Raw genomic sequence first — 26,717 nt, 5'->3', positions numbered from 1 at the left:
TCCGGCTCCGGGAACCAGGAGGGGGGCCCGATCGGGCCGGGGTGGCGCTGCTACCTGGGAGCGGGGAGGACAAGGCAGGTAACAGCCTTAACTTAGACGCACGACAGCCGCAGCTGAGGAAACCTCATCGAAACCCTCCAGGGGAGGCGGGGGCTGTATCGCATGGCCTCCTCGTTTTGCGCTGTTGTTTTTGCAAACAAAAGCTCGTGGAGATAAAATAAACATTACCAGCTCCCAGAAGGATTTCCTACCTCTCTCTCTCCCTCCGCAAATTCTAAACGATAAAATGCAGTGAGGTGATGGTGCGTTAACCAGACTGCTTTTCAACACATACAGCTTTAATTAAATCCTCTGTGTCAGCCAGTTTACTCCTCAGCCCCCTCCACGGCGGGGCTGTGACCGAACCAGCCCTTTCAATCGCTGCATTGAGCGGGCTCTTATCGGTTAGATGTCGACTGGACTACTGTGAAACAGAGAGGGTGGAAGGAGTTTTCCTGCTCTAACCCGGCGCTCAATTCGACCCTGTCCTGCACCAGCAGGCTGTGTCTGTGTGAGAACCCTTGGATACAGCCTGGAATATAGCAGCCTCCGGGGAAGGGGTGCCTCTCAAACCCGGTGGACTTTGCCCAGAACTGGAACGGGAATGCTAAAACAACCCGTTCCACTCCCGGATGTCCTTGTTAATCCCTCTGCCCCAGTTCAGGGAAACACAAGACACACGTCAAGCCTGGAGCACACCATGTGCCCTTAGTCTGCACATAAGAACAGAAGAGTGCCCTCCTGTCATTAGTAACCTTTCGACCGTTTGGTCGTTAGTAGTTCATTGATCCCAAGATCTCATCCAGCTGTTTCTTAACATGGCACTTGTTCCACACTCCGACAACTCTTTAAGTAAAGAACTGCCTCCTGTTCCCTCTGAGCTGTACTGTTCTTCAGCAATCCTGGATGCCTCCAGCAGAGGAGCACAGCACAGTGACAGTCAGGCACGGCCGAGCTGAGGCAGCCCGGCTTTCACGTGAGAATCCCTATCGGACACGCTCAGGCTTGTTAAACAAACAGGCCGTGTGTTTGTGTAGCTGCTTCTGTGGGGCTCCGATAGTGCTGGGAAAGCTTGTTGACAGGCAGCTCTTCCCCGTCACCTCTCAGCACGAACCATTAGCTAATACAGCAGTGTGATCCAAGACTGTCATTTGACTTTTTCAAAACCAAGCTTTTTTTGTTTTACAAAAAGGGCTGACCTCTATCGTTTGCCATCACTTGTGCAAACCCACACTCGTGTCCGGGGTTCAGGACATGCTACATACGGCCACCCTCAGCATGCAAATGTTGGAATTTGTTTGAATGTTTGATCAGGACACGGACAGGAGTTCTATTCATCTCACAGGGCAGAGGCATGCTGGGTACCGGCGCATTCTACAAGACCTGCACAGCGGCTAGCGAGCAAGACCTTTTTCACAACACGGCACGGACGCAGATTTGCATTAAATAAAGCCTTGAGTTCTGCATTATGATAGGGCTTTAAAAGACAAAAGATCACTTGTTCCATGTTAAGCTTTTCCATATGCTTAGGAATCCCGAAGATTATCAGAAGGGAACAATAAACATATTTCAATCCATCAGAATAATGGAGTGTTGCATCCCCATGACTGGCCTCTGTAGAGATTTCTTCTTCAACACATCCCACACCCTTCACACTCACCCACCCAACATGTGCACACAGTCCAGATCTAAATCTCATACCGAGGCAGACGTCTCAGTACTCTCCAATTGCACTAGGTATGCAAGATCTTGGATAACACAGTCTTATCAAATTTAAATACAAAACATTCATACCGTTAGGCTTGTACCATCAGTTACAGAAAACTAATGATGTCACCTCCTTGTATTGTGGACAGGCTTTTGAGCCTCATGTGCAAGACATTACAACAATAAAACAACATTTCAGCTGCTGAGCCCTCAGGAGTGGCTCAACATGAAAAATTAAACAAAACACTTTTTTTCTGCCTTTCAGCCCTAAATTAACCACTGCTTGTTCCTTTGCAGCCTGCAGACCTATGCACAGAGAAATACTGCAAGGCTGCATTCTGTGTGGTCTGTGTTTTTTCAAGAATGGATTATTGCTCTACACAGCTTACATGGGTTTCTAAAACTACACATAAGTTGTAATAAGTTCAGAACTCAACATCTAACCAGGTAACAGACAAGCCCACATCAGATGCTTTAAAGCCAAAGTACTTTTTCATTGACTGTTGTTGTCAAAACTTAGCCTTGAGAACAGGTCATGTGCAAGAAATCACATCACTCCTATCCTGGAATCCCTGCACTGGCTTCCTGTCAGGTTTTGAATTAATTTTGAGATCCTTCTGCTTATATTCAAAGCTCCACATGCCTGATCTCCCCAGGATCTAGCTGACATTCAGTCTGTTCACTCCCCTCCACATGACCTTTGATCAGCTGACTCGGGTTTTCTGTGTGACCCCACTGTGCATCTCCACTCTATGGGTGCCTCGTGTCGCTGTACCCCAAAGCTGTGGAACTCCACCTCAAAATCAACCTGGGTCTCAGCCACACAACTTCACTTTTAAGTCCCAAAACATAACTTTTCAGAAAATCGATTATTTTAATATACGATGATCCTGCACCCACTTTGCATTCAGCTTTGTGATCAAACGAAAGCAAAGTACGAAATGTGTGTTTTGTGTATTGCAAAGCACTTTGAGACGATTGCCTTTAAAGGCGTTCTAGAAGAATGTCCTATTCTTCTTACTGTTATTATTAATAAAAACAAACTCTGGGAAGCACAGCATAATAAGCAATTGTTTCCAGCATCAGGTTGCTGGTGGTTATCTGCCGCTGGGCGTTGAGGAAGGAAATATGGTTATCCTGAAACACAAAGGAAGGGAATAGCTCCGGATCGTCCTGGAATGGGCACAGGCTACTTACTGGTGATGTCATTTCCCCACTCAGAAACATTCCACTGACAACCTGCTTCACGGAATGGGGCTTACCAAATAAAAAAAAAAACACTTCTGCCAAAAAACTCAATACCAGATGGATCGACTCTGAGCCACCTGCAGAAATCAGGGCTCAAAGCTGGAAGACCCTGGAGGGAGTTGCTGCTTGGGAAGATAAACAGCTACTGTACGCTTTAGAGACGGGGGATGACACTTCAAAACAAGGTGCCCCACCGAGCTACCTGACTGTAGCTAACACAGAGCCGCTAGCAGAGCATCAGGGGACAAGCAGGGCGGGATTTTCAACTCCACGTTCTGCTTCCACACAGAGAGAGATTCTGCTAACATAGCGCTGGGCGAGGTATCAGTTCGGTGCGGTTTTGAGACTGGCGACAGACGAGAAGCAATCACCCCCCAGTCTGTCGGTCTCTCTTAGTCACCCCCTGCGCGGATCTCCCGTGCTCGCCGTTGAGTTCTGTACCTCTAGCTGCGATCCTGGGGCGATGACTGTCTCCGCCCTCGGCTAACTTCATCTAAACAGGAACCGGCGTGTAAAGAAAATATATATATATAACAACAGCACGGCCGTCCGGTTACTAAAAGCAGACAGGGGGAGGTTAAAAATAAACAGATCTCTGATTCTTATTTTTTCCTGGCGAATCTGGGCTGCACGGAGGGGAACAGACCTGGCTGAAGGAAGGACTTCCAGCGGATGGCGGATGAAGCCAAGAGGGGCGATGGGGGCGGAAACAGGCCTGCGAGGCCCCGGCCTTCACCTGCTGCTCCGGCAGGGGACGGGGAAAGGGAAGGGGAAGGAGATGGTGCTCGCCGGAGCTGAGGAAGCGGTCGCAGAGTCCCCAGCTCCAGTCTGAGGCCTCCAGGGAGCCGGGGGGGGGGAGGAAGGGAGGGGGAGGGGGTTTGTGGGTCAGTGGATCGGTCTGCGACTCTCAGAGCGCGCGCCCCGCCCTGCTAGGCCGCGCGGCTGTGGAAACTCCGCTGCCCTCCTAGCCGTCCCCACCCATCCTGTGAGTGCGGAGTCACGCTGGCAGCCCGACAGGCCGGCCGCATCAGCGCAGAGCTCCGCTTCCCACAGACTACTGAGTCACACCAGGAGGTCCCGTTTCTGGAGAGGAGAGGGAGCAGGAACACAGAGCCGTCTCCAGTGAGGTCCTATTAATCACCAGGCTAGAGGGAGGAACTACCCTGCGCAGGTCTTCAGAAAACCTGTCCTGTAGCTCTGTGTCTGTCTCTCTTTCAACTCCCTTCATTCTCTCGATCATCCCACATCTGGCCCTCTCTCTTTTTTTTGTTTGTTTGTTCCAGGTTGCTTTCCCTGCTCTGGGGCGGATGAAGTTCGTGGCCATCTTCTCCCGCGATTCGCAGAGAAGCCGAGAGGCAGAAGGCCGGCAGAAAGAAACCCAGGCGGACTCTCGGTGGCGCTCAGGAGAAAAGAAGGAAGGAAAGAAGAGCCGGCTCGCCTCGTGGGTTTCCAGGGCGAACCCGCGAGGCCCCGGAGCCGGCAAGGCCCGTCTTAACGCAGCCCAGGGGGTGCAGACACCTCCGAAGGAAAGTCTGTTCGTCGAGTCTCCGGTTCACAACACAATGGAGAACGGGAGGCCACCCGTTCTTGAGATTGGCCAAGGAAATCCATCAGTGCAGATAAAATATCAAACAATGAGACACAAAGGGGAATATCCCTTTCTTCCCCAGTTCAGTCTTAATCCCTTTTAACTGTCCATTACAGATTTATTCTCTTTTTTTTTTACTGGATTGCCAGGGAGATCTGGTTTCATGGGGGTGGGATATGGAGGGGGGTGGTGTTGTGGCAGGTTGTTACATTTTAAACACGTCAGATGCTGTAGGCTCCCCGTTTCAGGAAAAAAAGCCTTCAGATTCAGCGCATCCGTGTGAGGGCAGGAAAATTGATACAGGACCTCCCGCCCACGGCGGCGATCCCTGCCAAAGTTAAAATAAAACAGCCATCACACGGAGCCAGGCATTGATACAACAATGAGATTGAGAGGGGATCTTAAAGCTACAGGCCCCCGAACTGCGCGTCGCTCAAGGGAGAGATCCTTACCTTATAAAGTCAAGCTCCGCTTATTATAAACAAGGCTTCAAAGCTCCCTGTCAAGTGTCACTGCACGCAAACTGATCTTTCTGAACCGCGGGACGCTCCTCGCCCAGGCCCTCCGCACAGTTTTAATGAGCACGAAAATCTGCTCGCAAATCCGAGAGAGCACTGAAGTTAACACAAAAAGAGGCACAGTTTCACACGAGGCAGCAACGGGCTGCTGCGGTTTCATCGGGGCGATGTTTTAGGCGCTGGCAGTGGCCGTGGGGACAGCGCCAAGATCCGGCCCGTTGTTAGCGCCCGGAGCGCGTTGCAGGGGCCGGTCAGCAGTTTGCATCATCTCGCCCTGAGCGGCTCAGCGCTCGGCTCTGACGCTTCGTTCGTGGGGCGTCTCGCCTCCGCGACTCAACTCGCCGGAGCAGCCGGCCCGCTACCATGCCGCAATGGGAGTTCAAATAAAGGTGGAAATTTGACAGAAAGGCGAGCCCTAGTTCACTACAAGCAAAGGGATAGCCGGCATTAACCCGAGTGCAGACTTTAGAGACCCTTTTGTTTTACTACAGAAACTTCGTTACCGTTATGATTACTATGAGGCAACTCGCACGCACTCGGCGCAGCCACACACGCGTTCAAGTCCCGCGGCAGGTCCGGTCACCTGCGACAGCAGCGCGCTGCGAGCGGACTCGCCCGTCCGTCGCTCACAGGTGCTGCTACGAGTCGCGCTTCCCAATTCCAAGTCCCTCCGTCAGCGACCCACACCTGGGACTCGCCTACAGCCGGCCCGGACGGGTCTGCCCGAATTCGTCGTTTCTACAGCGGTACTGCCGAAAACATTTCCAGCAGACGGTGTTGTCAAACGTACCCCAAGCCGTGTAGCGACCGGCGCAGGAAGGCAGGGAGACACAACCTCCAACACAATCCTGGACAACGACTGTCTCGTCACCTGTCGCTCCCGAGCGGAATTTTTAAAACTGCGTCAACATCGTTATAAACAACGGAGCGTTTCCAAGATTTTTTGGTAAAGGATAATGAAAAAACAAACAAGAAAGGCAAGCTGCTACAGAATTTGAAGCAACAAGTTTAGGGGGAAAAAAGGCAGAAAACACGCAGTGTTTTTGGTTACTTACAGTTGCTACTCTCCATGTCGGCTGGTGTATTTTCCCCTTAACTGGAGAGACTACCAAAGTTTTGTCCGGAGTTCATGATAGAGTGCAGCAGGTCCCGCGTCCCGTTTAATGACAGATGCCGTTTGATACAGTCAATGAACTTCCAGTAGTTCCTACTTCCTCAGTCTTTCTCCGCCGGGTCCTAGTGCCAACTTCTTACCCATCCGCAAAGTGTTACAAACGACAGGAGAACTTAATTTTCCCTTTGCCTGTGGTTTCAGTAAGGTAATCCGCTCGAATATTTTGCGGAACTGGCTGTTATTAGACATAGGTAAAAAAAAAAGATCAAGGCTTTTGCAAGCGTTATAATTGAAACGTTTGCTTGGCGTTGCTTTTTAAAATAACACCTCTGAAACGCTGTTACACATGAAAACAGCATTTTATTTAAATATAAGATATACATCATTTGTTGATACAGTACTGACAGTTAAATAAAGCGGTTAGGTTGTTGTATACAGTTACAAAAAGAAAACAGAAAAAAATGTACAATTCAAAAATACCATTTTGTAGTAACTAACTTCTTTAGTACAGAGACACTACTCTGGTAAGTAGCTTGGTCATTGGACACTTGGTTAGGTTAGGTAACACTCCAGGACACTCTGCCTTCCACAGACACCGCTGGCCGTGCGCGTCATGAGAAAAAGGCAGGTTAATATTGCAGGTGGAACTGTCTAGAAATGTGTCAGTTTACGTGGTAAATGTACTGTACGATAAACATTCATTTGCAAAATAATGTTCCTAATATTCCTACAGCAGTGAAGTCTAACTCAGGGCTGGAGGGCTGTTCCACTGATGGACTAGCACATTAAAGCTATGTAAGCTATGGGCTTTATGTGTTACAGCACAGCTTGTGCTGACTTACTTAGACACTTCGTTACTGCAGTGTCCCTTTGGGCAGTGACTTCACATTGTGCATCATAAACCCCGCACCCATCACACCATGCCCCCAGGTGTTCATCGGTGCAAGGTGTTGATTCGGCATAGGAGTGAAACAAAGCACAGAGAATGAAAAAGGAAATCCATCAGGGGTGACCGATTCTGGACCTGGGGAACCACAGGTTTTCTGGGTAACCCTAAACCAGGGGCAGGCAACCTGGGGAGTCCCAGTCCTATCTTGGCTTCAGGTAATCGGTAATCAACCAAATGGTTTTGAGCAGTTAGGTGGAGTAAACAATTAAGGGTCAAGTCCTGTTATTAATTGATTGGAAGGTTCAAAGGCACTAAACTCATTCCTCCTTGCACCTGAGAACACTTTCATTGTGACCACTTAGGCAGTTAAGTACTTCACTCAACACTCACCCATCTACCCAATCATCCATTCATCTACCCAATCATCCAATCATTTATCCACTCATCCATTCATTCATCCGCTCGTGGACCCATTCATCCACCCATCTATCTATCCACTCATCCATTCATCTACCCATTCATCCATTCATTCATCCGCCCATCTACCCTCTCATCCATTCACCCCCCCCATAAACTGATCCATTCATTTATCCATCCGCTCTTCCATGAAAATATCACCGTCCTACAGCTCTCAAGGAGCACAGTTGGGCTCTCCTGGCTTAACGAACTGATGCATTTAATGCAGCGATCCAATCTCTAGTGCGTCCTTACGAGCTGATGATTGCAGAGTGACCAGCGGTATATACCCGCAGGACTGTGGTTCTACACAACCAGAGAGGGCCACCCACTGAAATCCCATCATGAACGCACACTGCCCTACTCAGTGCACACCAACTGTTCAGAGGACCGCAAGTCAATACAGCCTGATTTGCACTGGCAACGTTCTGGCTGACTTAAGAAACATCTGTCAGTGTTAAACAGCCCGAAGAGAAACTATGAAAATTTGGTTATTTTTATGCTATGTTGTTCAAAGCCTGGACCCCTAAATAAAGTCTTCTTTTTTCATTTAACCACCCTCCCCTGAAGCCCAGGGATTGCTGCTCTACTGAAAAGCGACCCAGCCCTCTTTCAGGTGTTTTTCTGAGCCTGGGACGCGTGGATATTTTACCATGTAAGTACGTGGCACCACCTGCGCCTGCAGTGGAGGATTGGTCTTCCCAGAGCTCTGTGACCTAGGGGTGGTCGCAAAGCAGCAGTGTTCCACCATCTCATCTGTACTGTCGTTCACACCCTACAGTTGTCTAAAACTTCAAATACATTCTTCAGAAAAACAAATAACAGAGTTCACTTCAGTTTGTCTGCAAAGGAAATAACATTCAGTGCTTAAGCTCCGCACTGCAGTCTGAGAAGATAAGCAATGCACTTCTCTCCATGCAATTTGCCAAACAGAGTTTGGACACATCTTGATCTGTGCGAGCACAACTTTTTTCATCTCGCATACAGAACTCCTTATCTTACTTTGGTTTTACGTCTTTAGGAAAACGCATGATTGCACACTAAAACGGAACTCCGTGCTTTGAATCTATGGAAGTTACAAGCTCCAGAGAGAAACAGTTTAACAGTAACAAGTCTATTTCAGCTTTCTTTAAGAGTACGCTGTTGAAACAGTCATGGAATTATTTCGACTTTGAGCCTCATTGCAATTAAAGGGAGCTGGAGAAACGCCTCCAATTTCAGCTTAAGTGTTTTTAAAGTTTTGTTGTACAGAAAATGTGCAGGATTTTCACTCGGCATTGTTCTCCTAGAGTCTTTCAGATACAATGCCAACATTTCTGTCATTTGTGTCGGCTGTTGCAAAGTTAGGATTTAATGAGGCCCAGCCTGACCAGTTTCGAACTGTAATGAGCGTTCAACACAGATGCTAATGGGTAATGACGCAGGCAGAAATCACAGTCACTTTGAGGAGTAAAAGGAAAGCAAAATATGTTTTATATAATATAATTGCAAAGGGGGCCTTTTAGGTGGGCTGTGCCCAACTCTGTTTGGCTTCGATTCCAAATGCAGCGTTTCCATTTTCTTCAGCCGTGACACCAATAACCCGGGGACACTCTCTGTCGGCGCTCGCTGGTATCAAAACAGTCTCGCCTGCTTCTTCAGCTCGTTCCTCTTCCACAGCGCCAGGCGGTCAAAGTCCACGATGCTCATCCCGAACACCTGGTAGAACTCCTCGGGGGACAAGTGTCGCTGAAGCCAAGGGAGAAAGCAACGTTTAGCCCGTGTGCAGTCATACAGACGGACCTCATAAAGGTCATTAAGCTCTGTGACGCCAACCGCCAAACCTCCGAGAAACAGCTCGCTCTGGGTCTGACCAAGATAATCGGGTTCTTAAAGCTGAACAGTGGGATGGTGCAAACAGTACCAGTAAGAGAGAAGGGCTTAAGCCTTCTTCCTTCAGAAATATCAGCACTGGCACATGTGGATCCTGAGTTATGGTGAGCACTGGCCTAATCAGAACTGTTTTCTCACCCCAACCCCACCCCCACAAGCAGCACTTACTGTTGGACCTGCGAACACCCGGACTCACCTCTAACCTAGCTCTGTCCACATCCTTTGGCAGCCGGTTGCGCCCCCTAGTGGTCACTATTAAAGTTTCGTAGGGATAAATCTGCAAGGGAAGGCAGGAGGGTCACTGATCAGAGGACAGATGAACACGGGCCTCTGGGCACTCTAATTAACACAATGTATAGAGATGTACTGCTTACTAGGCAGGGGGTTATTATTCATCACATCCTGTTTAGTAAACAGTGAGACCTGTTCATCTTCTGTATGAAATATTTAAATGCATTCTCTGTAGTTTTTAAATCTTGCCTTAGAACCTGTGTTCTGTACGGCTGTTACTTAATTATCTATTTATTTTGATTTCCCCGTTATATATGTTTTCATTGTATTTTGTGTTTGCTAGACTTTTGTTACATGCATATGTAAAGTGAAGTGCCTTGAGAATGCTCTGGATTGAAATAATAATAATTGCTTGCACTTAAATAGTACTTTTCTGGTCGCTCCACTCAAAGCACTCTACAGGTCATGGGGATCCCCTCCACCACCACTAATGTGCAGCCCCACCTAGATAATGCGACGGCAGCCATAGTGCACCAGTACCCTCACCACACACCAGCTATCAGTGGGGAGGAGAACAGAGTGATGAAGCCAGTTCAGAGATGGGGATTATAAGGAGGCCATGATTGGTAAAGGCCAGGGTGAAATTTGGCCGGGACGCCAGGGTAACATTCCTACTCTTTTTGAGAAATGCCCTGGGTTTTAAAGATCATAGGCAGAATCTCCATTTCATGTCTCATATGTCTGAAAGGGTCTATATAAGAACAGGATTAATTGTATTACCCATTGTGCTGTTTTTTTTTTAATTTCAACAAGTTAAGGTTTGACCCCCGACTTCTACAGAAAACACTGTTTACTGCATGTACAACAGAGCCATAGTTACCTGCGAGACACCATTGTACGAGCTATTACTATGTTACATAAGCAGCCATGAATGAATACTTCTGGTAAATATTCAGGTTCATTTAAGAAATAATAATATTTGGATTCATTAAAAGGAAGGTGAGAATGAATTACATTTTCAGGCTGTTGGCTAAAACTGATGTTGAAGCTGGCACCAAAAAACTAAGTGTTACTTAAAAAAATAACTTTAATTGACCATTCCTGACACGTCTTCCTGTCCCATCTTTATCTGGATAGTCATCAGAGTGACTCTTACAGCCAGACAAACTGTAGATGCTCGCCAAGATTGACTGCTCAGACTGTGTGGATTTACTCTTCTTCCCTGTGCTGTTCCTAAAGTCACTAGAGCTTGACAACAAGACAGTAGCAGCCATTACTCATGCTGAGCACCCTAACTGACCCTAAGCAGGGAGTCAGCTCTTAAAGACCCTGGGCAGTGTGTCAGCTCTTACTGACCCTGGACAGGGCATTAGCCCTTACTGACCCTGGGTAGGAAGTAGCCTTTTAGTGACACTGGACACTGTGTCAGATCCTACTGACCCTGGGCCGTGTGTTAGTCATTACTAAGCAACAAATGTTAAAAAATCAGACAAACACACACAACCGCATTTTGTAGCCCTTCAGTCAATAGATCCCCAGGGCTTAGTGTAGAAAGTGTTCTTCAGCCTGTGGAGCTCCTACCAGTACTCGCAAGATCCTCAGACCTTACCTTTGGTGTCCCCAAGCTTGAATTTACATTTGGCTAATTTAGTTAGAAATGATTGTACAATCTCAGTCACAGCTCTCTGCTCTGAAGTGTTTTTTACTGTGAATGAGGTTAAAAAAGTGCTTCAAGACACCAAGAACAAAATGAGTGAAAGATGAGTCCACTGCTGCTCACACAGCAATGACAAACGAGAATAAGAATGGGCAAAGTGTAGGTCAAGCCCTGCTGAAAGGTCTTTAAACGGTGTCTCGAGAGGCCGGCAGGTGGCAGACGTCTGTCTTTTTGCAAGTGGATTGGCTCCTCTTCCAAGCACACTGTCTTACCTTGTATTCTGTGGGGGAGACACAAGCACAAAGAAAAAAAAAAGTTGACTTCAAGCTTAACTCCCAGCAATGGTGATGGAATCTGTGTTTCACTTTGCCGGACTAAGGCCATAATTCATATAAAACTGCGGGAGGTTAAAAGATAACAACAGGTAAACGTGTTGTGATGGAACTTCTTTCTTGCTCAACATCACATCTGGTTCCAACTGTACAAGCCAGGCTGCCTCGTTGTAAGGATGAATACCGAGATGAGGGCTTGCATTCATGGACGAGAGAGTGGCAGCTGGGATATTTCTCATATATTCTCATATATTTCTCGTTATAACTTAGCAATGTTGTCATAAAAGAAGATTAACTAAATAGCTGAATGACTTTGATACCTGTTGGAACAGGGTAACTATTTTACACACCTTTTGCTGCACCTTATTTTCCCACTCTGAATGGATACGAGCTCATTTCACAAGCCAAGGACTGAATAAAAAGCACAAAAATGACTCCTTTTATTCTGCCTGCCTTGTTGGGTTTTATACCGTGCCTTCAGACGTTTAGAGTTTATCTTCAGGAAACAGGACGTGCTGATATTCAGCCCGATAACCCTTCTCTCATCTGCCTTATCCCCCAAAACAAGCCTTTACCTCTGATTCCCCAGTTCACTGCGTTGCTGCTGTCGTACTGGAAGTAGTCAGCGCTCTGGGGCTGAAAAACAAGAGACAGCAGATGTTTCTGTCGGAAAATCTCCCAGGGCAAGGGGACGAGAAACCCTGCACTGCCTGTGTGGCACACATCTTACTTCAGCCTGAACAGAAAGGCAGAGGTCCTGTAGCTGCTCGGCAGGAACCCTGTTCCTTTCCTTTTCATTCACACTGAGACAGCCGCAGGACAATCAATCAGCTTTATTTTTTTAACGTGCTATTTTTTAGCGGCTGCTAGAGAAAGGGGTCTCTGGAGGAATAACTCTGAAGGTTGGGGCGCATTGTGTGGTACTTGACCGGGGGCGCCGCCCTCGCTGGCCTCCTGGGTCCCAGAGGAAGTCTCTGCCGGAGATACTCCGGTAAGTCTTACCCTGTGCAGGCCGTTTCTGCCGTAGCCGGGCAAGGAGGCGGATTTGGAAATGAAGGAGTCTGGAACGAACACACAAAAGCCTTGGAATTAAAAAACAACTCCCACGCGCCGAATCCAAGCCGACAGACTTCAAAGCTTCACCGCTGGAGTTTAGAATAGATGTTAAAACAATTCTAACCACGATGTAACAACTTCTAACTGTTACCAGTTGTTTTATTGTAGTTGTTTTATTCCCAGTAGTTTTTTTCCCCAGCAAACCTGTGTCCTGTGACTGCCCATTACATACATCTGTGTGTCTACCTCAAAGTGCTCCACGAATGCATGAGCTCAGTTCTTTGTGAGGCTGCCTTAGGTTATTTTATACATGTACAGTGCACAGGTAGCAATAAATGAGTATCGTTTTTAAATACATAAACTGTAAATTGCCAAGGATTAAGGCTTTGACAAGATAAACTGTAAAAACACTGATGATGATGATGATGATGAAGTCAGGGCCTGCAAAACTAGCAACTCTCCAATGGGTATCAGTGGGCTTCTTGTTCAATCCCATTCCCAATGTCTGACTGGCACTGTTCCTAGAAATCCTACAGGGAGACAGTGCTAGGAAAAAATACATCCTCCCTAGGAACTAAGGAGCCATCCCATCCTATTCCGAGGCAATATTCCCTCCTTATGATTCTTCAGCACCCTGCCATATAAAAAATCATGAGTCTGCAGTTTAATCCTAAATTAATCCTGGCGCCGCAGCTAGCTTTCAAAGGCACTGTTTAAGGCACTCGTTTGTGTTGCTGGGATGTTTCTGAAACTGTGAGAGGAGAAGCGCTGAGCGACTATCTGGCAGCAGGGGGCGCCATCGGCACAGACAACGGAACTTGAAAACCTTAGTTGCATTGCCAACATCGCCCAGAGATTGGTCTGATAGCTCCCTCTGATGAAAGGTTGTTCGAAAAATATCTACATTTACATTTCCTTTCAGTCGTGACTCTGTGCCTCTTATTTTAATCCAAGAGTAAGCTTAGGCATTCTGTACTGATCTCCTTTTAATAATGCATAGGAAGCGAGACACTGGCCTGCGCTGCCCTCTCTGTTTTTGATTCTGCAAATGAAACGGCACAGTTAGATCAACCTGCGCTGCCACACAGGAGCCGAATGGATCGGGACCTGTTTGCTTGAAACAATTTAAGACTCCTAGCGTACCAACGAATCTGGCCCTCTGTAAAACCTAGTACTGATGAAACACTGCGGCTCTTTTAACACCGCAAATGAGCAAATAAGAAAAAAAACAGATTACAAGATTGCGCAGGAAGTGAGACACTCACCATTGTCCACCGTGTAGTGGGACCGAGGAGCTGAAATGAAAGAAAAAAGAACAAGATTAACCCCTGATCTGGCAATATGTCCCCTGATCACACCCCCCAGGACCCAGAGTCACTGTCAGGCCATAGGACTGGGAAGCATTAAACAATTAAGAGACTCGTTAACTCAATTATCTTAAGAGCATTGGGTGGAATGTAAACTGGAAGTATCTGTATCCATAGCAGAAAGGACGAACAGTGCTAATGATAAATTTCAGCATAATTGTCTTTTTCTTAATCCCACAGGAATAAAAAATAAGTAACTATGTCAATGCAAATTAAATCTTAGGTGACATGTCCCATTTAGCAGCATAGTAGTGCTTTGGTTCGCATTGCTGCCTTGCAGCACTGGAGCCCTGGGTACGATTCCTGGGTTGCTGTCTGTGTGGAGTTTACATGTTCTCTCCGTTCCTCCCACAGTCCGAATACAAGCTGGTAGGTTAATTGGGCCCTGTCTGTGTGCCCTCTGCTGGGCTTTTGTACCATCCAGGGCGTATCCCACCTCGCTTGCTGGGATAGGCTCTGGCTCCCCTGCTACCCTGAATGGGATGAAGCAGGTGAGACAGATGGATGGATGTCCTGTTGATGTCCTGTTGACCTGCTGGAACCTGCTATCTGCACGCTCACTGTCTCACAGGTGGGAGCTGGGAGCATGACTTCAGAGTCAGGGGTTTAAAAGAGTGGTGGCTCTGTGGCTAAGGATCTGTGCCTGTGGCTGGAAGGTTGCTGGTTCAAATCCCGCAGCCGGCAGAGGAATCCTAGTCTGTTGGGCCCCTGAGCAAGGCCCTTAACCCCAACTGCTCCAGGGGCGCTGTACAATGGCCGACACTGTGCTCTGACCCCAGACTCTCTCCCTATCTGTGTGTCTCATGGAGAGCAAGCTGGGGTATGCGAAAAGATAACTTCTAATGCAAGAAATTGTGAAGGGTTAATAAAGTGATGTTATAAAAAAAAACAGGATGATCAACACCATTCATTTACAGTCAAAGCGATCCGCTGCTATAACAGTTGTGTCTGAAAGAAAAAAAACATGGGCTGTCACAGTGCCGCCCCCGCACTTGGGCCATGTCTGTACTTTCTGGGAGAATCCCCCCTGCTCAACAAGCTGGAATCTGCAGCCAGTACATCCTGCTGGGATATTGACCGGCGTGAGGCTCTAAATCAGCCTCATAAGAGATTCCAGACGAGAATCTCCGTTTGTTCCAAAAAAACGAAAACCCAAGATCCAGGTGCACGCTGCACTCTGCTTCCGCTCGGGGCAGTTTCCCCCCCCCAAAAAAAGATGAAACGGCGCAGATCCGTCGTCAGCCTGCACCGGCGCAGCTTTGAGATGTGGACGCGGACGCCTGGCGATTTCCCGGGGCGATCTCATTAGAAAGAAGGCCGCGACCAGCTTCAAGGGGGAGACGCCCAAGCTGCAGGTCCTCCACGGCAAGACGCAACCCGGAGGCAGTGTCAAAGGGCACACTGCTTTTAAACAACACGTCCTTTCGCCCTTCCTGTCCGCACGTCCTCCTCTGTAGCGTGGTTTGCAGTGTCCTGTCTGACTTTCAATGCCCGTGCCCGTCAGCTTACTGTGCTTGGCCACGCCAAAACCTGGGCTCAGCTAGCCTCTCCTTCCCTTCCCCGCAGTGTTATTTTGATTTAATTACTCTGCGTCGGACCGTCAGGAGAGATCAGAGCACAAAATCTGGGAGATAAATGGAAGTCGTTAACAGCTTCCCTCTCTCGTTCTGACCTGCCACCCCTCTCGGCTGCTCCCCCCTTCCCCAGCGCCGCTGCCTCGCTCCCTGCCTCTGATCTCATCGATTGTCCTTACGATAAAGCAAATTGCATCATAAAACATTCAGGAGCTGGCCGACACACCGGGCTGTGCCACGCAGTGCTGGCGCAGACCTGGGGATACAAGGGCCAATCGGCAGCATGCCAACGCCGGGCCCCGCGGAGAGACAGCCTGGCCCGGCTCGAAGTGTGCAGCTCCTGCATCAGGACCCGCCGCCTTTTTAAGCCCTCCTCCATCAGCCTGCATCAGCAGCACGGTGGCGGCCTCCATGCCAGTGAGGGCAGCAACCAGCTGGGTCTGAACACCCCCAGCTGTCCGCCTCTACGTGCAGTCAGGGCCATCTTAAGGGCCCAGGGCCCCACGGTTTGGGGGGCCCCCCGCGCCGGCCAGCCCAAACCCCCAATTCCCAGTCCCACTTCACACACGCATAAAAATATAAATACATACACGTTTCAACATTTGTATAAAGCGACACACAAAACTCTCATTTGAACTCAAGATGAAATCTGAAGTCAGTGGGAGAGCAGATGCTGTATTGAGAACCGGAGGCCTGTCCCGCACTCACGAAACTACGTCACAGGCCAGCAGCTGCCGGCTAAAAGCGATTGCAGCGAAACTAAACTCGCCTGGAAAGAAAAACGTTCACAGGTGGGAAAATGGCGAGGGGAAACAGAGCCGAAAACACGACAGTGGGCGCGAGAACAGAAAAAGGAGGCAGAAGAGGGAGGACGCAGAAGTGGCTCTGTGGAAAGGTTCGTGGTAAAAACCGGGAGCGAAGACGAAGCGCGCACGGGTGGGGATCTCGACGAGGACGAGGACGCTGGCAGTGAGACACCTGGGGGCACCGACAGCGTGAGCAACAACGGCGATGAGTAGTTGTGTTCGGTTCTGTGAGTCTGTTTGCGCAGGCCAGTTAGGGAGCTATTTCATCACCTCCACGCTGCTCCCTGCCGCCACCACTACACACAAGAACCCCCCCACCCTATATACACACAAGAACCCCCCCACCCTGTGTACACACAAGAACCCCCCCACCCTGTGTACACACAAGAACCCCCCACCCTGTGTACACACAAGAGCCCCCCACCCTGTGTACTCACAAGAGTCCCCCACCCTGTGTACACACAAGAACCCCCCACCCTCGGTACACACAAGAACCCCCCCCACCCTGGGTGCACACAAGAACCCCCCCACCCTGGGTGCACACAAGAGCCCCCCACCCTGTGTACACACAAGAACCCCCCCACCCTATATACACATAAGAACCCCCCACCCTGGGTGCACACAAGAGCCCCCCACCCTGTGTACACACAAGAACCCCCCCACCCTATATACACATAAGAACCCCCCACCCTGGGTGCACACAAGAGCCCCCCACCCTGTGTACACATAAGAACCCCCCCACCCTGGGCCCCGCCCCGCCCACCCCTTGAGACAGCCCTGTGTACTGTACGTACTGTTTGTGTGCATGAATCTGTCTGTCCACACATTCTGAATCCAGGACACACACTAAGCTGGGTCTCATTCCAGCTGCGATTCTAATTACTTAATTGAATTCATGACAGGCTTAATTAGGACAGGCTTCATTAGACCACCATGCTCTTTTAAAAGGCCTGTGGCAATCTGAGATAGAAAGAGAGACACATCAACCCTGCTGCATTGAGAAGAGAGATAAGAGTATCAGACTCCCACTGCACAGCTCTTCGTCTCTGTGAAGTTTTATTCAGAAGAGACTTGAGCGGTACGACCCAACAGCAGGTGCTGAATATTTTTCACATTTTTCTGAGTGGTGTTTTATGAATTCTGCTCCTAATCCTGATTTAAACCCTAATCCTAAAACACGCAGGCTCTGCTGTGACAAATGTCATGTATTAACAGAGATAGTCATGTACACATGATGTCTTTTGGAGTTACAATCGCAGAGTATGAAAGTTGTTCCTGTATCATATACAGCCTGTATGAAGGTGTTAAGATGTCTAGATATTATTTAAAGTGCTTCAAGATCCACCCAGCTGAAAAGTGTCAAATGCAAGATCATACTTTTGAATGAATGGGCATTAGCAGGTTTAAAGACCTGAAAGGACCGTCAGGAAGAGCACAAGAGTGCCCCAACAGCACTCTCAACAATAAGCTAATCTTCTGTAATTCAGACAGAGCCTCCCCCTGTCTGAATTCAGAATAACAGAGCTGCTTGAGCCTGTGGCTTTCACAATTTCTTGGTAATTCCTTAGGCTTTTAGCAATGCCTCATTAGATCTGGAAGGTGATGCAGGAGGAAATTCTCCCAGAATGGCTCTACTCCCCCAGTGGGAGACAGTAAGATTTCTCTTTTATCCATGAAGAACAGTCTGCCAAGGCACATTTGCAAGGCAATTCAAAGTTTTGCCATGGTTGTCTGTCTGTCTCTCCAGGCTGTGGGGCAGAGTGTGTGTGTGTGAGACAGTGTGTTGAGGACCTGTCTGTCTCTCTAGTGTGTGTGTATGTGTGTGGGTGTGAGACAGTGTGTTGAGGACCTGTCTGTCTCTCTAGTGTGTGTGTGTGTGTGTGTGTGTGTGTGTGTGAGACAGTGTGTTGAGGACCAGTCTGTCTCTCTAGGCTGTGGGGCAGTGTGTGTGTAATAGCCTGATGAACACCGCTTTATTCACACTTTGTGACGGGACAGTAGACAGGAAACATTAGACATGAAGCAGGAGACAGGAGAGAGAAGCAGGCAGAATTTGGAGCATCCAGCATTTGACACCAAGCTAGTTCTGTGCACCCACGTAGCCCCTTCAGAAGGAGGGCAGAGGCCCTCTCTCCTGTTTCTCTGCCTCCTGCTGCTCCTGTGGTCTCCTATGAAGACATGGCGGTAGTGCAGTTTAGGGGGAGGGCAGCACAGGCCTGCAAAGCCCTAGCTCTGATTGAAGCCGGCACTCCGGATAACAACTCATTATTGAACAGGCTGTTCAGAAAGACCAAGCCTCCACATGCAGCAGGACAGTGATGCGCGTGGGCTGGGACTGTCACACTGACAGCTGTGACGAGCTCTATTTCTATTTCATTACCACCTCCAGGCAGGGCTTCTCAAACACATGACCCACTCAACTAGACCTTACAGAGGCTCCACGCAGCTTCATTTTGCTGTCAGGATAATGATACAGCATATCTCAGTAAAGGGGGCATTGCATGTACTGTAGCACAATCAGTCTGTCCATCTGTCTGTCTATCTGTTGTTGTAAATGTATGTGCCTGTCAGTCTATCTACCCTATGGTCCATCTGTCTATTTCCCCAGGTGACATTTTGTGTCCACTCAGTCACCCATCTACTAATCTAAAACAGAAGGGGAAGTTTGGACACCTGGACACAAGGCCTAAATGATTTAAAATCATTCACTTTGGTCAAAAGTCCTCCGTCAGCCGTTTTGAAAGAAATTCATTTTTTTAATGATTTCAACTTTCTTTATAATGTAAAACCTTCCTGTCCTATTTTTAGAGAGCTCGTTGTAAAATGTAGTACAAACACGTAGTCAGCAGCCCTCTGTCCATCCCTCCTGTGCTCTTGAGAGCTTTCTTGGCTAAAGCTGTCGTGGGGCGGGGGGTTTATGTGTGTGTTTCATCTGAAGGTATTCCAGACGCTGAAATGATCCTTTTGCGGCTGCAGGGGTGGGTTTGTGATTGTGTCTTTGGGAGGGGGTTGCTGCTGTAGGGTTGGAATGAGGGGAGGTGGGGTGGAGCAGGAAGGTTCGTTTTGCTCCTGATCTCATCCTCCATCGCAGTGCTCTGAGGGGGACGGGTGGGTGGGACGGCGCTTGCGTGCTCACAGCCGTTCAGGGAGGTCTCGTAGCCCAGGCCCAGCAGGGTCTCCTTGCTGCCGCTGCGCGAGTTCCGCGCGCTGGCCCACGGGTCGTTGTCATAGGAGCCGGACCGGGCCTTCATCTCCTCCTTCAGGATCATCCTCCCGATTCCGCCCTGGATCTGCAGAGGGGGGGGGAGAGATCAGCCACCCAAGGGGAGGTGAATTTGACACACCGCAGCAAAACGTTCAGACATCTACTGGTGGAGACAAAACACATGAATCGCGTTCGACAGAACAAAACAGGCATTCTTACTGCGGGGGCGATCATGTTGAGACCCCAGATACCTGGGAGCCCATCCCAGAAGCTCAGAAGCAGGACAAGGCAGGACTGCAGCCTGGACGGGGGACCACCCCATCGTAGGGCACGTACTCACAATTTAGAGAACATGCAAACTCCCCGCAGAAGGAGCCCTAGCTTAGAGTGAGATCCAGGGCACACAAGTGCTGGATCACCAGCTATGTCACTGTGCCACCGACCTGGAGAACTGGCCACAGTGTAGGCGACTCTGCTGATAGGACCACACAGTTCCACGCATCCTCACTCCAATCAATCTGTCTCACCCTGATCATTTAGAAACATCTCCTTTTTCATCAAAATGAGTCCCCAGGACTTTAATAATGAGGGTCCTCTGCACAGCTAGCTCAGCACAGCTTTTGCAGCACAGAAAGTTAACCCAGCCCTCGACAGCTCTGAAGCCGGTCTCTGGGCCTAACGGATATTACCTCCCTCAGGCCATGCCTGATCATTTAGAAAAAACTCCGATCAACAGGCAGATCCAGAGAGTGAACGGCTCCTTGCGCCGTGCCTCTGTGGGAGGGGGTGATCTCTGAGACAGAGCCGGAGTCGAGCTGCGGAACTGTGGGCCAGACGGAGGGAGGCTCACTCCCACCCGCCACCTCAGCCTTCCTTCAGTTCAGCAAGCCGGCCAAACACACCCACTGGCGGCTCCAAACGAGTGAGGTTAGCGGGGTCCCAGGCGCCAACCAGCAGTAACAGCCCCCTTTCGGGGACGCCGCCTGAATCCGGGCTCTCGAGCTCACAGCCCGGCGCCGCTCGAGGGGAGAGTGTGCACCTCGGTGGAAACCGCAGAAGCGGAGCGGCTGATGACAGATGGGAGTCTCTTTGCGGGGAGGCAAGAGGTCCTGCCGATCCTCGCACACTGGGCAGAAAACGGCCATTTCAACAGCACGTTCACCTTGACGTCAGGTGTCGTTTTAAATTCATTCACGGGGAAAACGCAGGGACGTGGGGGTGTGGGGGTCGGATCCAAAGGCGTCACGATGAGAATCGAAAGCAGTGAAAGACTAGCGGCAGCTGCAGGGCTTGAGCAGGAAGAGCCACTGCCTCCGGCTGGTATCTGCACTCGACCCCTGTGATCTTATCCTGAGAAGAGATCTCAGAGTACCCCTGTTCTCACCGATTCCCATTAAACTCCAGTCTTCGGCAAGGCAGCAGCCTTCAGGGACCTGGCCAGCTTTAAAGGGATTTTGCACAGTCTGCAAAACTGGGGCTTTGATGTGCAGAGCGAGCCCAGCACGGCCCGCTTGTCATCGTCTGCCCTCTTTCATGAAGAGAGAGAAAGAGTGCTCGGGGGGGGGGGGGGCTCACCCTGTTGAGACTGTGGTTCCAGCCATCTTCCTCTCCCCCCGACGAGAACCTCCGGGCGCGGGGAGCTGTGAGGGCACAAAGAGAGAGAGGGGGCGGAGCTCGACTCGGGCAGGCTCAGCCAGCTTTGCTCACCTCCAGCCTTCCTGTCTAACGATACGGGCTACAGCCTGGCAAAAGGGACTGTGGAACACGTTCAAAGGGAACTTTTATCTCGTCCACATATTTAAGTCCAAGAAGCGGGTGTAATTCCTTCGCTTTTAGACTTTTCTTTCTCGCCTTATCTACACTGAACATTTACTCACGGTTTCAGATCAGGACAGCAATTTATTTGCAGTATAATTTGAAATGAATGGATTCAGTTAAATGCCTGTGATAGTGGTAATTTAAATAAATGATTCACAAGTTGAATAGGTGAAGAATTAAGGTAGATTTGATTTGCTGCTGCACACAATAGTCTTACTATTCGTATGAAGAGCCCTGGGATCTGTAAGGACAGTGGCTCTGGACCGGAGCAGCCTGGTTTTCCTTGCAGGTCGCCTATCCCAGGACTGATCAGTCCCAGTCTTTATTTTAACAACAGTTTAGTGCGTTCCTTTTGCAGCAGATTTCAATCAATTATTATTATTCATAGCCCCAAAACACTATATGCTATCCTTTTTTCACATGTCCAAACACAGCGAAATAACTTCTGAAGGTCTTTGGAGAATTCAGAATAAACAGCACATTGGTATTTACAATGGATGTATATTAGATCCTCTAACACTCATCCCTATAAGGTCATAACAGCATAAACCTCCCTGGGTTGGCTTATCACACTCTGTTGTGTGCACAGGACTGGCGATAAATGATTAGAAAGATTTACTGTATATTTTTCATTACACAGCAAAATCTTTAAAAGAGCTGAGGGACTGCACCCCAAAAACCACATCAGATCTGCAATTCTACAGACTGTAAGACAGGATCTCAAGAAGCCCAGCAGAGATATAGAAATCTGAATCCAAAACCTAAATTTTGCCCCTTATGCAACTTGAATTCCTATTTTTAAAGATCTGACTCACACACAAGTTGTGGAACATTTTGTATCTCGTTTTCTTTCCTTCAGTATCCAGCAAAAAATTCTCTCACCACCCCAAAGGAGGAGAGGAAAACAGCAGACATACAGTATCAGTGCATGGCTCCTGACCCACACCTACTGTATGTGATACAGAACACCACCTGGGCTACGACTCTAGAACAATAGTGATAATATTCCTACTAACCTCAGTCTCTCAAAAAGGACTCAAGAAGGTTTTGAAGCGTGCATTTTTTAATTCTCCAGAGATATCCACCACTCCTGAACAATCCGCCTATACCCACGCACAATTCCAAATCAAAGATCTAAGAACAGTTCCAAAAGAGAGGAAATGGCCACTTGCCCAGTTTGATACTTAGTAGCTGGTTGATCCGAGTTTCTCATCCAGCTGTTTGAGAAGATGCCAGAGGTTTCGAGTTGCACACTCCCACCACCCTTTGTGTAATGAAGGGCCTCAGAGGACTGATCCCCACCCTGTCTAGTTTTAATGTTCTCATGCTCTAAGCTGAAGTCTACCCCTCCCCTAACAGAGGAAACAGAGGAGGTGTTTGCAAAACACAGGAGATAGCAAGACAAGAATATCTCTTTCCTGCCAAACCACACTGGTAACGTGTTTTTTTTCTGGGGCTCTTTTTTGCACCACTTTTTAAAGCAATTTTCCTCATGCCCACCCAGATTAGAGTAATCAGTTTGTTTCTTCACATCCTGCTGCACACTAACGGCTCCTGTTCTGCAGGGGGAACTGTAGGGGGCGCTGTTTAACCCAGAGCCAAGGGGTGGATGGACAAACCGCATTCCCACTCCCCAAGCAGGCTGTGCCAGCTATGCGTCGCTGCATCCCAGTGGCACTTGGCTAGTGATGTGACCCAGTCTCGAACCCGGGTTCGAGGGAGTGCCTTCGCTGACTGTGTGCCATACCTTTGGGGGAGCCGGTGTAGTGGTAGTAATTGGACTCAGAGTGGTGGTACTGGTCTGGCGAGTAGGCGGACGGGTATTTGGACGACTGGACTATATCCTCACTGGTCTTGCTCTTGGTGGCTGTGTAGCGGTGATTGTCTGGGGAGAGAGGAGATCTCCGACGTCAGTGGTGGCTGGAGACACACACGCACACGCGAAGTGCGGCGCGTAGCCAGGCACACTCAGCACACATGGAAAAAGTAAAACAAGACAAATGATACCAACCGCACCACAAACACCATTTAATCCACCTGCTTCTCAAACAACTGCCGGGGAAATTTCCATTTACTGCTTTGCCTACAGGTATTAGGAAAGAAGCTTCCTTTGACCGCACCTAACATTAAATAAATGTAGCAGTGGACTTTGGGGTGTCCTTTACTGTTCCACCCCAAAACTGCTCAGCCTGCTACCTGGGTGCCGTTTTTGCCCTCAACCTACAGTTTCCCATTACACTTTGAAAAGCATGATTCTTGCTTCTGGCTCATTTGCAGATCTGTTAAGACATGATAAAGGCAAGAAATACAGGTGCTTCGTACAGTATGAGCTGCTGGACACAATTTAATAAGTTCTTCCCTGATTACTATATAATGACATGGTAAATAGATAATATTGCTAAACAGTGAGACAGCTGGTGTTTCCTGCAGCCCATTTGACACAACTGAAGGGTTTCCAGTTAGGTGGGGAATGCGCCCTCCAATATCTCATCCTTCCCAGATGTCTTTCAGGACAGGGGAAGAAAAAGCCCACAGTGATGCACATTCATTGAATGCACCAATGCTCTAATGGAGTAAGGAGAAGTTAATTACATGCTGAAATGCAGAAGCAAAAACAAAATGTGTTGGCTGTTAAACCTTCTTCACCTACATGTGGTGTTTTTTCTTTCTACTTGTTAGCAAGGTTTTACGCCTCGACCTGTTTCTTTGCACAGTCTGGGCACTGATGCAGCTCAAATGCTAAAATGCTCTAACGGGGAACTACATCCAACACACAGCACACATAAAACGAAAAGACTGCGATTGCAGTCGTCATTGCTCTGGCTTCTGTGTTAGCGATACTTTTTGGGGGTCTGCGTATAAACTGGTTGAGGAAGTGGCTGAGAAAGATGTTTCCCCCTGCCACGAAGGCTAAGAACTGGGCTTGCTGCTCTGTACTCAGTCCAGGTGTGCCACCTTTTATAGCTTTGCAGAAGTCACCTGTGTGAAGAGAGACAGAGCTCATGGCTGTCAATGCAAGAGGCACTTATTATAACACAGCTCCCTAACAGAGACCTAGAGACCCAGAGACCCAGAGAAGGTTACAGGAGAACATTATCAGTGCTGATGGACCTGGAGACAGTCTGCTCAACGCTGCTCTGACATACTGTGAACAGCTGTGCTGCGCCTCAACACATCTCAGGTTAAAAGAGCAACACAGTGAGCAGAAAAAGGCAATTTCCTCTCATGCTGGATCAATCACTTCCATTCTACTGTCTGCTTTCAAAGGCAGCATCTGAGCTCATCCGCATCTTTCAATAACCACAGCTACACCCAGCACCCAGCCAGTGCAATTAATGACACAGCTGTTTAGAGCCTGATGCCAGCCAGATCTGCATCTCCTGACATCATTAAACTGCTGAGGAGTCTCTAAACAGTTTGTGCCTTTTCTAAAACAAATTGTAACAGGCAATGGAAAAAGCATGACTTTTCATTATATATATACACATCTAGGTTGAGTCATGTACCCACACTGAAGAGCATGCGCTCTTTCATCACAACCAACAGTGGCTCCCTGGAAACCTGGGGCTGACTGGAGGAGCAGGGCGTCACATAGTGATGTCACCGAGTGATGTCACTGTGAGCCTGCGGGCTCCAGGTATCTCACAGGAGTCACTGTTTTTTTGGCAGCCAAGAGGACCCTGGGAATCCTAGTCATAGCTGGCTGGTTCTATGACCCAGGTTCGAGCCTGTAATGTCTGGACTTGGGAAAGATTTTCTTGATCATTATTGCCTCCTTTCATGACTGCATTTTTGCACCCTTTTCCTGTTTAACATGAATTTAAAACTTCAGGAAACAGGACACAATGCACTTTTCTCTAACTGTAAAGATGCAGGAACGTATTTAAACACATGAGAAGGTGGGTGAAGAGCCAGTGATGTGAAGGGTGGTGTAACAGATGAATCCTTCTTAATTTTCTAATTACTGATTCATCCCTGTTTCTCAGTCTCGAATTGAAATGTTCTCTCTTTCCCCTGAGAACAACAACAACAACAACAAAAAAAAAAACAGTACACGATCCCGTATTTTCTCAGGAAACGGGTCCAGATCCGAGAGACTGTGTGGCAGATGGAAGACACCTGGAGAGACAGACAGCCGGGAAACGAGGAGGTACTTACAGAAGAGGACAGTTGACCGAGGGAAGCACAGCAGTGGGAAGAGGAAAAGAAATCAGGTGATAAAAAACACGATAGAAGATAGAAAAAGGACCGTTACTGACAAGCCCCAAGGAGCAGACAGTAAATACAACAGCAAGGGCCCCCACATGGAAGGAAAAATGAATAAGAAAAATGAAATCACTTTGTCAGAATGGGTATTTCCTCGGGGCTCAGATCGTATTGCACTGGGGCACAGCGCTTCTCTTCCATGTGGGCGGGGGAGGGTTAAACTCGTCTGTGTGTTACAGGCCTGAGGCCGAGGACTGAGAGAAACCTTCTACTCACTTACCTAGCTGATAGGGAATGTAACACAGTGAGCACGTTTGAAAACGGAGAGCCAGTCCTGTCCTGTCCTGTCCTGTCACGCAGGATGGACAGCTGCCTCAGGGTGGGTTCCGGTGCGGGCCGCAGGTCCTGTCCAGCGGGACCGAGGGGCTGGGCCCACTGCGCGCGGTACCCACGTCACCGCCGCCGCGCCTGAGGCCCTGATGGCCACGCTCGGATCTGTCAGGCCCTGTGCCTTAGCAGGCGACATCCATGAAAGCATCCCATTTTCTACCAGCTCCTTAGCAATTAGGCGGCTGGCTTTACCCTCTAATCTGTGTTTTTGGCGCTGTGAGCGACAGCGTTTAATGGTACATTAGACACTTACTTTGTGCTGAAAGCAGAAAATAAGGGCTCCTGCCTGTGCATTAGAAGTGTGAAGCATAGAGAATGCACATCGGCTCCATTAAAAACAGATTTTTTATTGCCATTTTCTCAGTTTTTTGTTTAGCTCGCTGAAAAAACCCCAATATTTCTCCTGGCTTGCAAGATGTAATTTTGGGAATTATCTTGAACACCGCAATTCTATGTAAGGAGCTCTGTGGCGGTACGAGGCAGGTCTGGGCTGAGCAATAGCTGTCCACGAGTCAGGGACACTTCAAGGATCCCTGTACCCTGGAACCATTTAAAAACATAGACTCCCCAGCTTCTCTTCTGTTTCTCGGGTAGATCAGACCTGTTGCGGCTGGCTTGAGCACAAACAAACTGCATAAATAAGC

At 48.7% G+C, this 26,717-nt stretch overlaps 2 protein-coding genes across 16 annotated transcripts in view; both read right to left on the bottom strand.

Annotated features, from left to right (window-relative positions):
* The window catches only part of afap1l1a (actin filament associated protein 1-like 1a), a 41,412-nt gene extending 35,105 nt beyond the window's left edge, over positions 1–6,307 (bottom strand). Inside the window, exon 1 of one of the 3 annotated variants that reach the window (XM_069195994.1) lies at positions 6,156–6,307. In XM_069195994.1, the coding sequence (XP_069052095.1) occupies positions 6,156–6,171 (16 nt within the window). In that variant the 5' untranslated portion in view covers positions 6,172–6,307. Of the gene's footprint in view, positions 1–3,640; positions 3,774–5,890; positions 5,979–6,155 lie in introns of those variants that run through there. The other 2 variants (XM_069195997.1, XM_069195995.1) reach the window with 2 other exon arrangements.
* Positions 6,308–6,554: 247 nt separating this feature from the next.
* The window catches only part of ablim3 (actin binding LIM protein family, member 3), a 118,787-nt gene continuing 98,624 nt past the window's right edge, over positions 6,555–26,717 (bottom strand). For 8 of the 13 annotated variants that reach the window (XM_069196001.1, XM_069196003.1, XM_069195998.1 and 5 more), the window contains 7 exons: positions 23,225–23,362; positions 21,235–21,299; positions 19,591–19,744; positions 13,973–14,002; positions 12,654–12,712; positions 12,227–12,287; positions 9,639–11,599 (listed from right to left, as the gene is read on the bottom strand). In XM_069196001.1, coding sequence (XP_069052102.1) covers positions 11,505–11,599; positions 12,227–12,287; positions 12,654–12,712; positions 13,973–14,002; positions 19,591–19,744; positions 21,235–21,299; positions 23,225–23,362 — 602 coding nt within the window. In that variant the 3' untranslated portion in view covers positions 9,639–11,504. Of the gene's footprint in view, positions 9,288–9,627; positions 11,600–12,226; positions 12,288–12,653; positions 12,713–13,972; positions 14,003–19,590; positions 19,745–21,234; positions 21,300–23,224; positions 23,363–26,717 lie in introns of those variants that run through there. The other 5 variants (XM_069195999.1, XM_069196004.1, XM_069196008.1 and 2 more) reach the window with 2 other exon arrangements.

Source organism: Lepisosteus oculatus, chromosome 11 (assembly GCF_040954835.1).
Source record: "Lepisosteus oculatus isolate fLepOcu1 chromosome 11, fLepOcu1.hap2, whole genome shotgun sequence".
Taxonomy (NCBI): Eukaryota; Metazoa; Chordata; class Actinopteri; order Semionotiformes; family Lepisosteidae; genus Lepisosteus; species Lepisosteus oculatus.
This window is presented reverse-complemented; position numbering and strand designations above follow the sequence as displayed.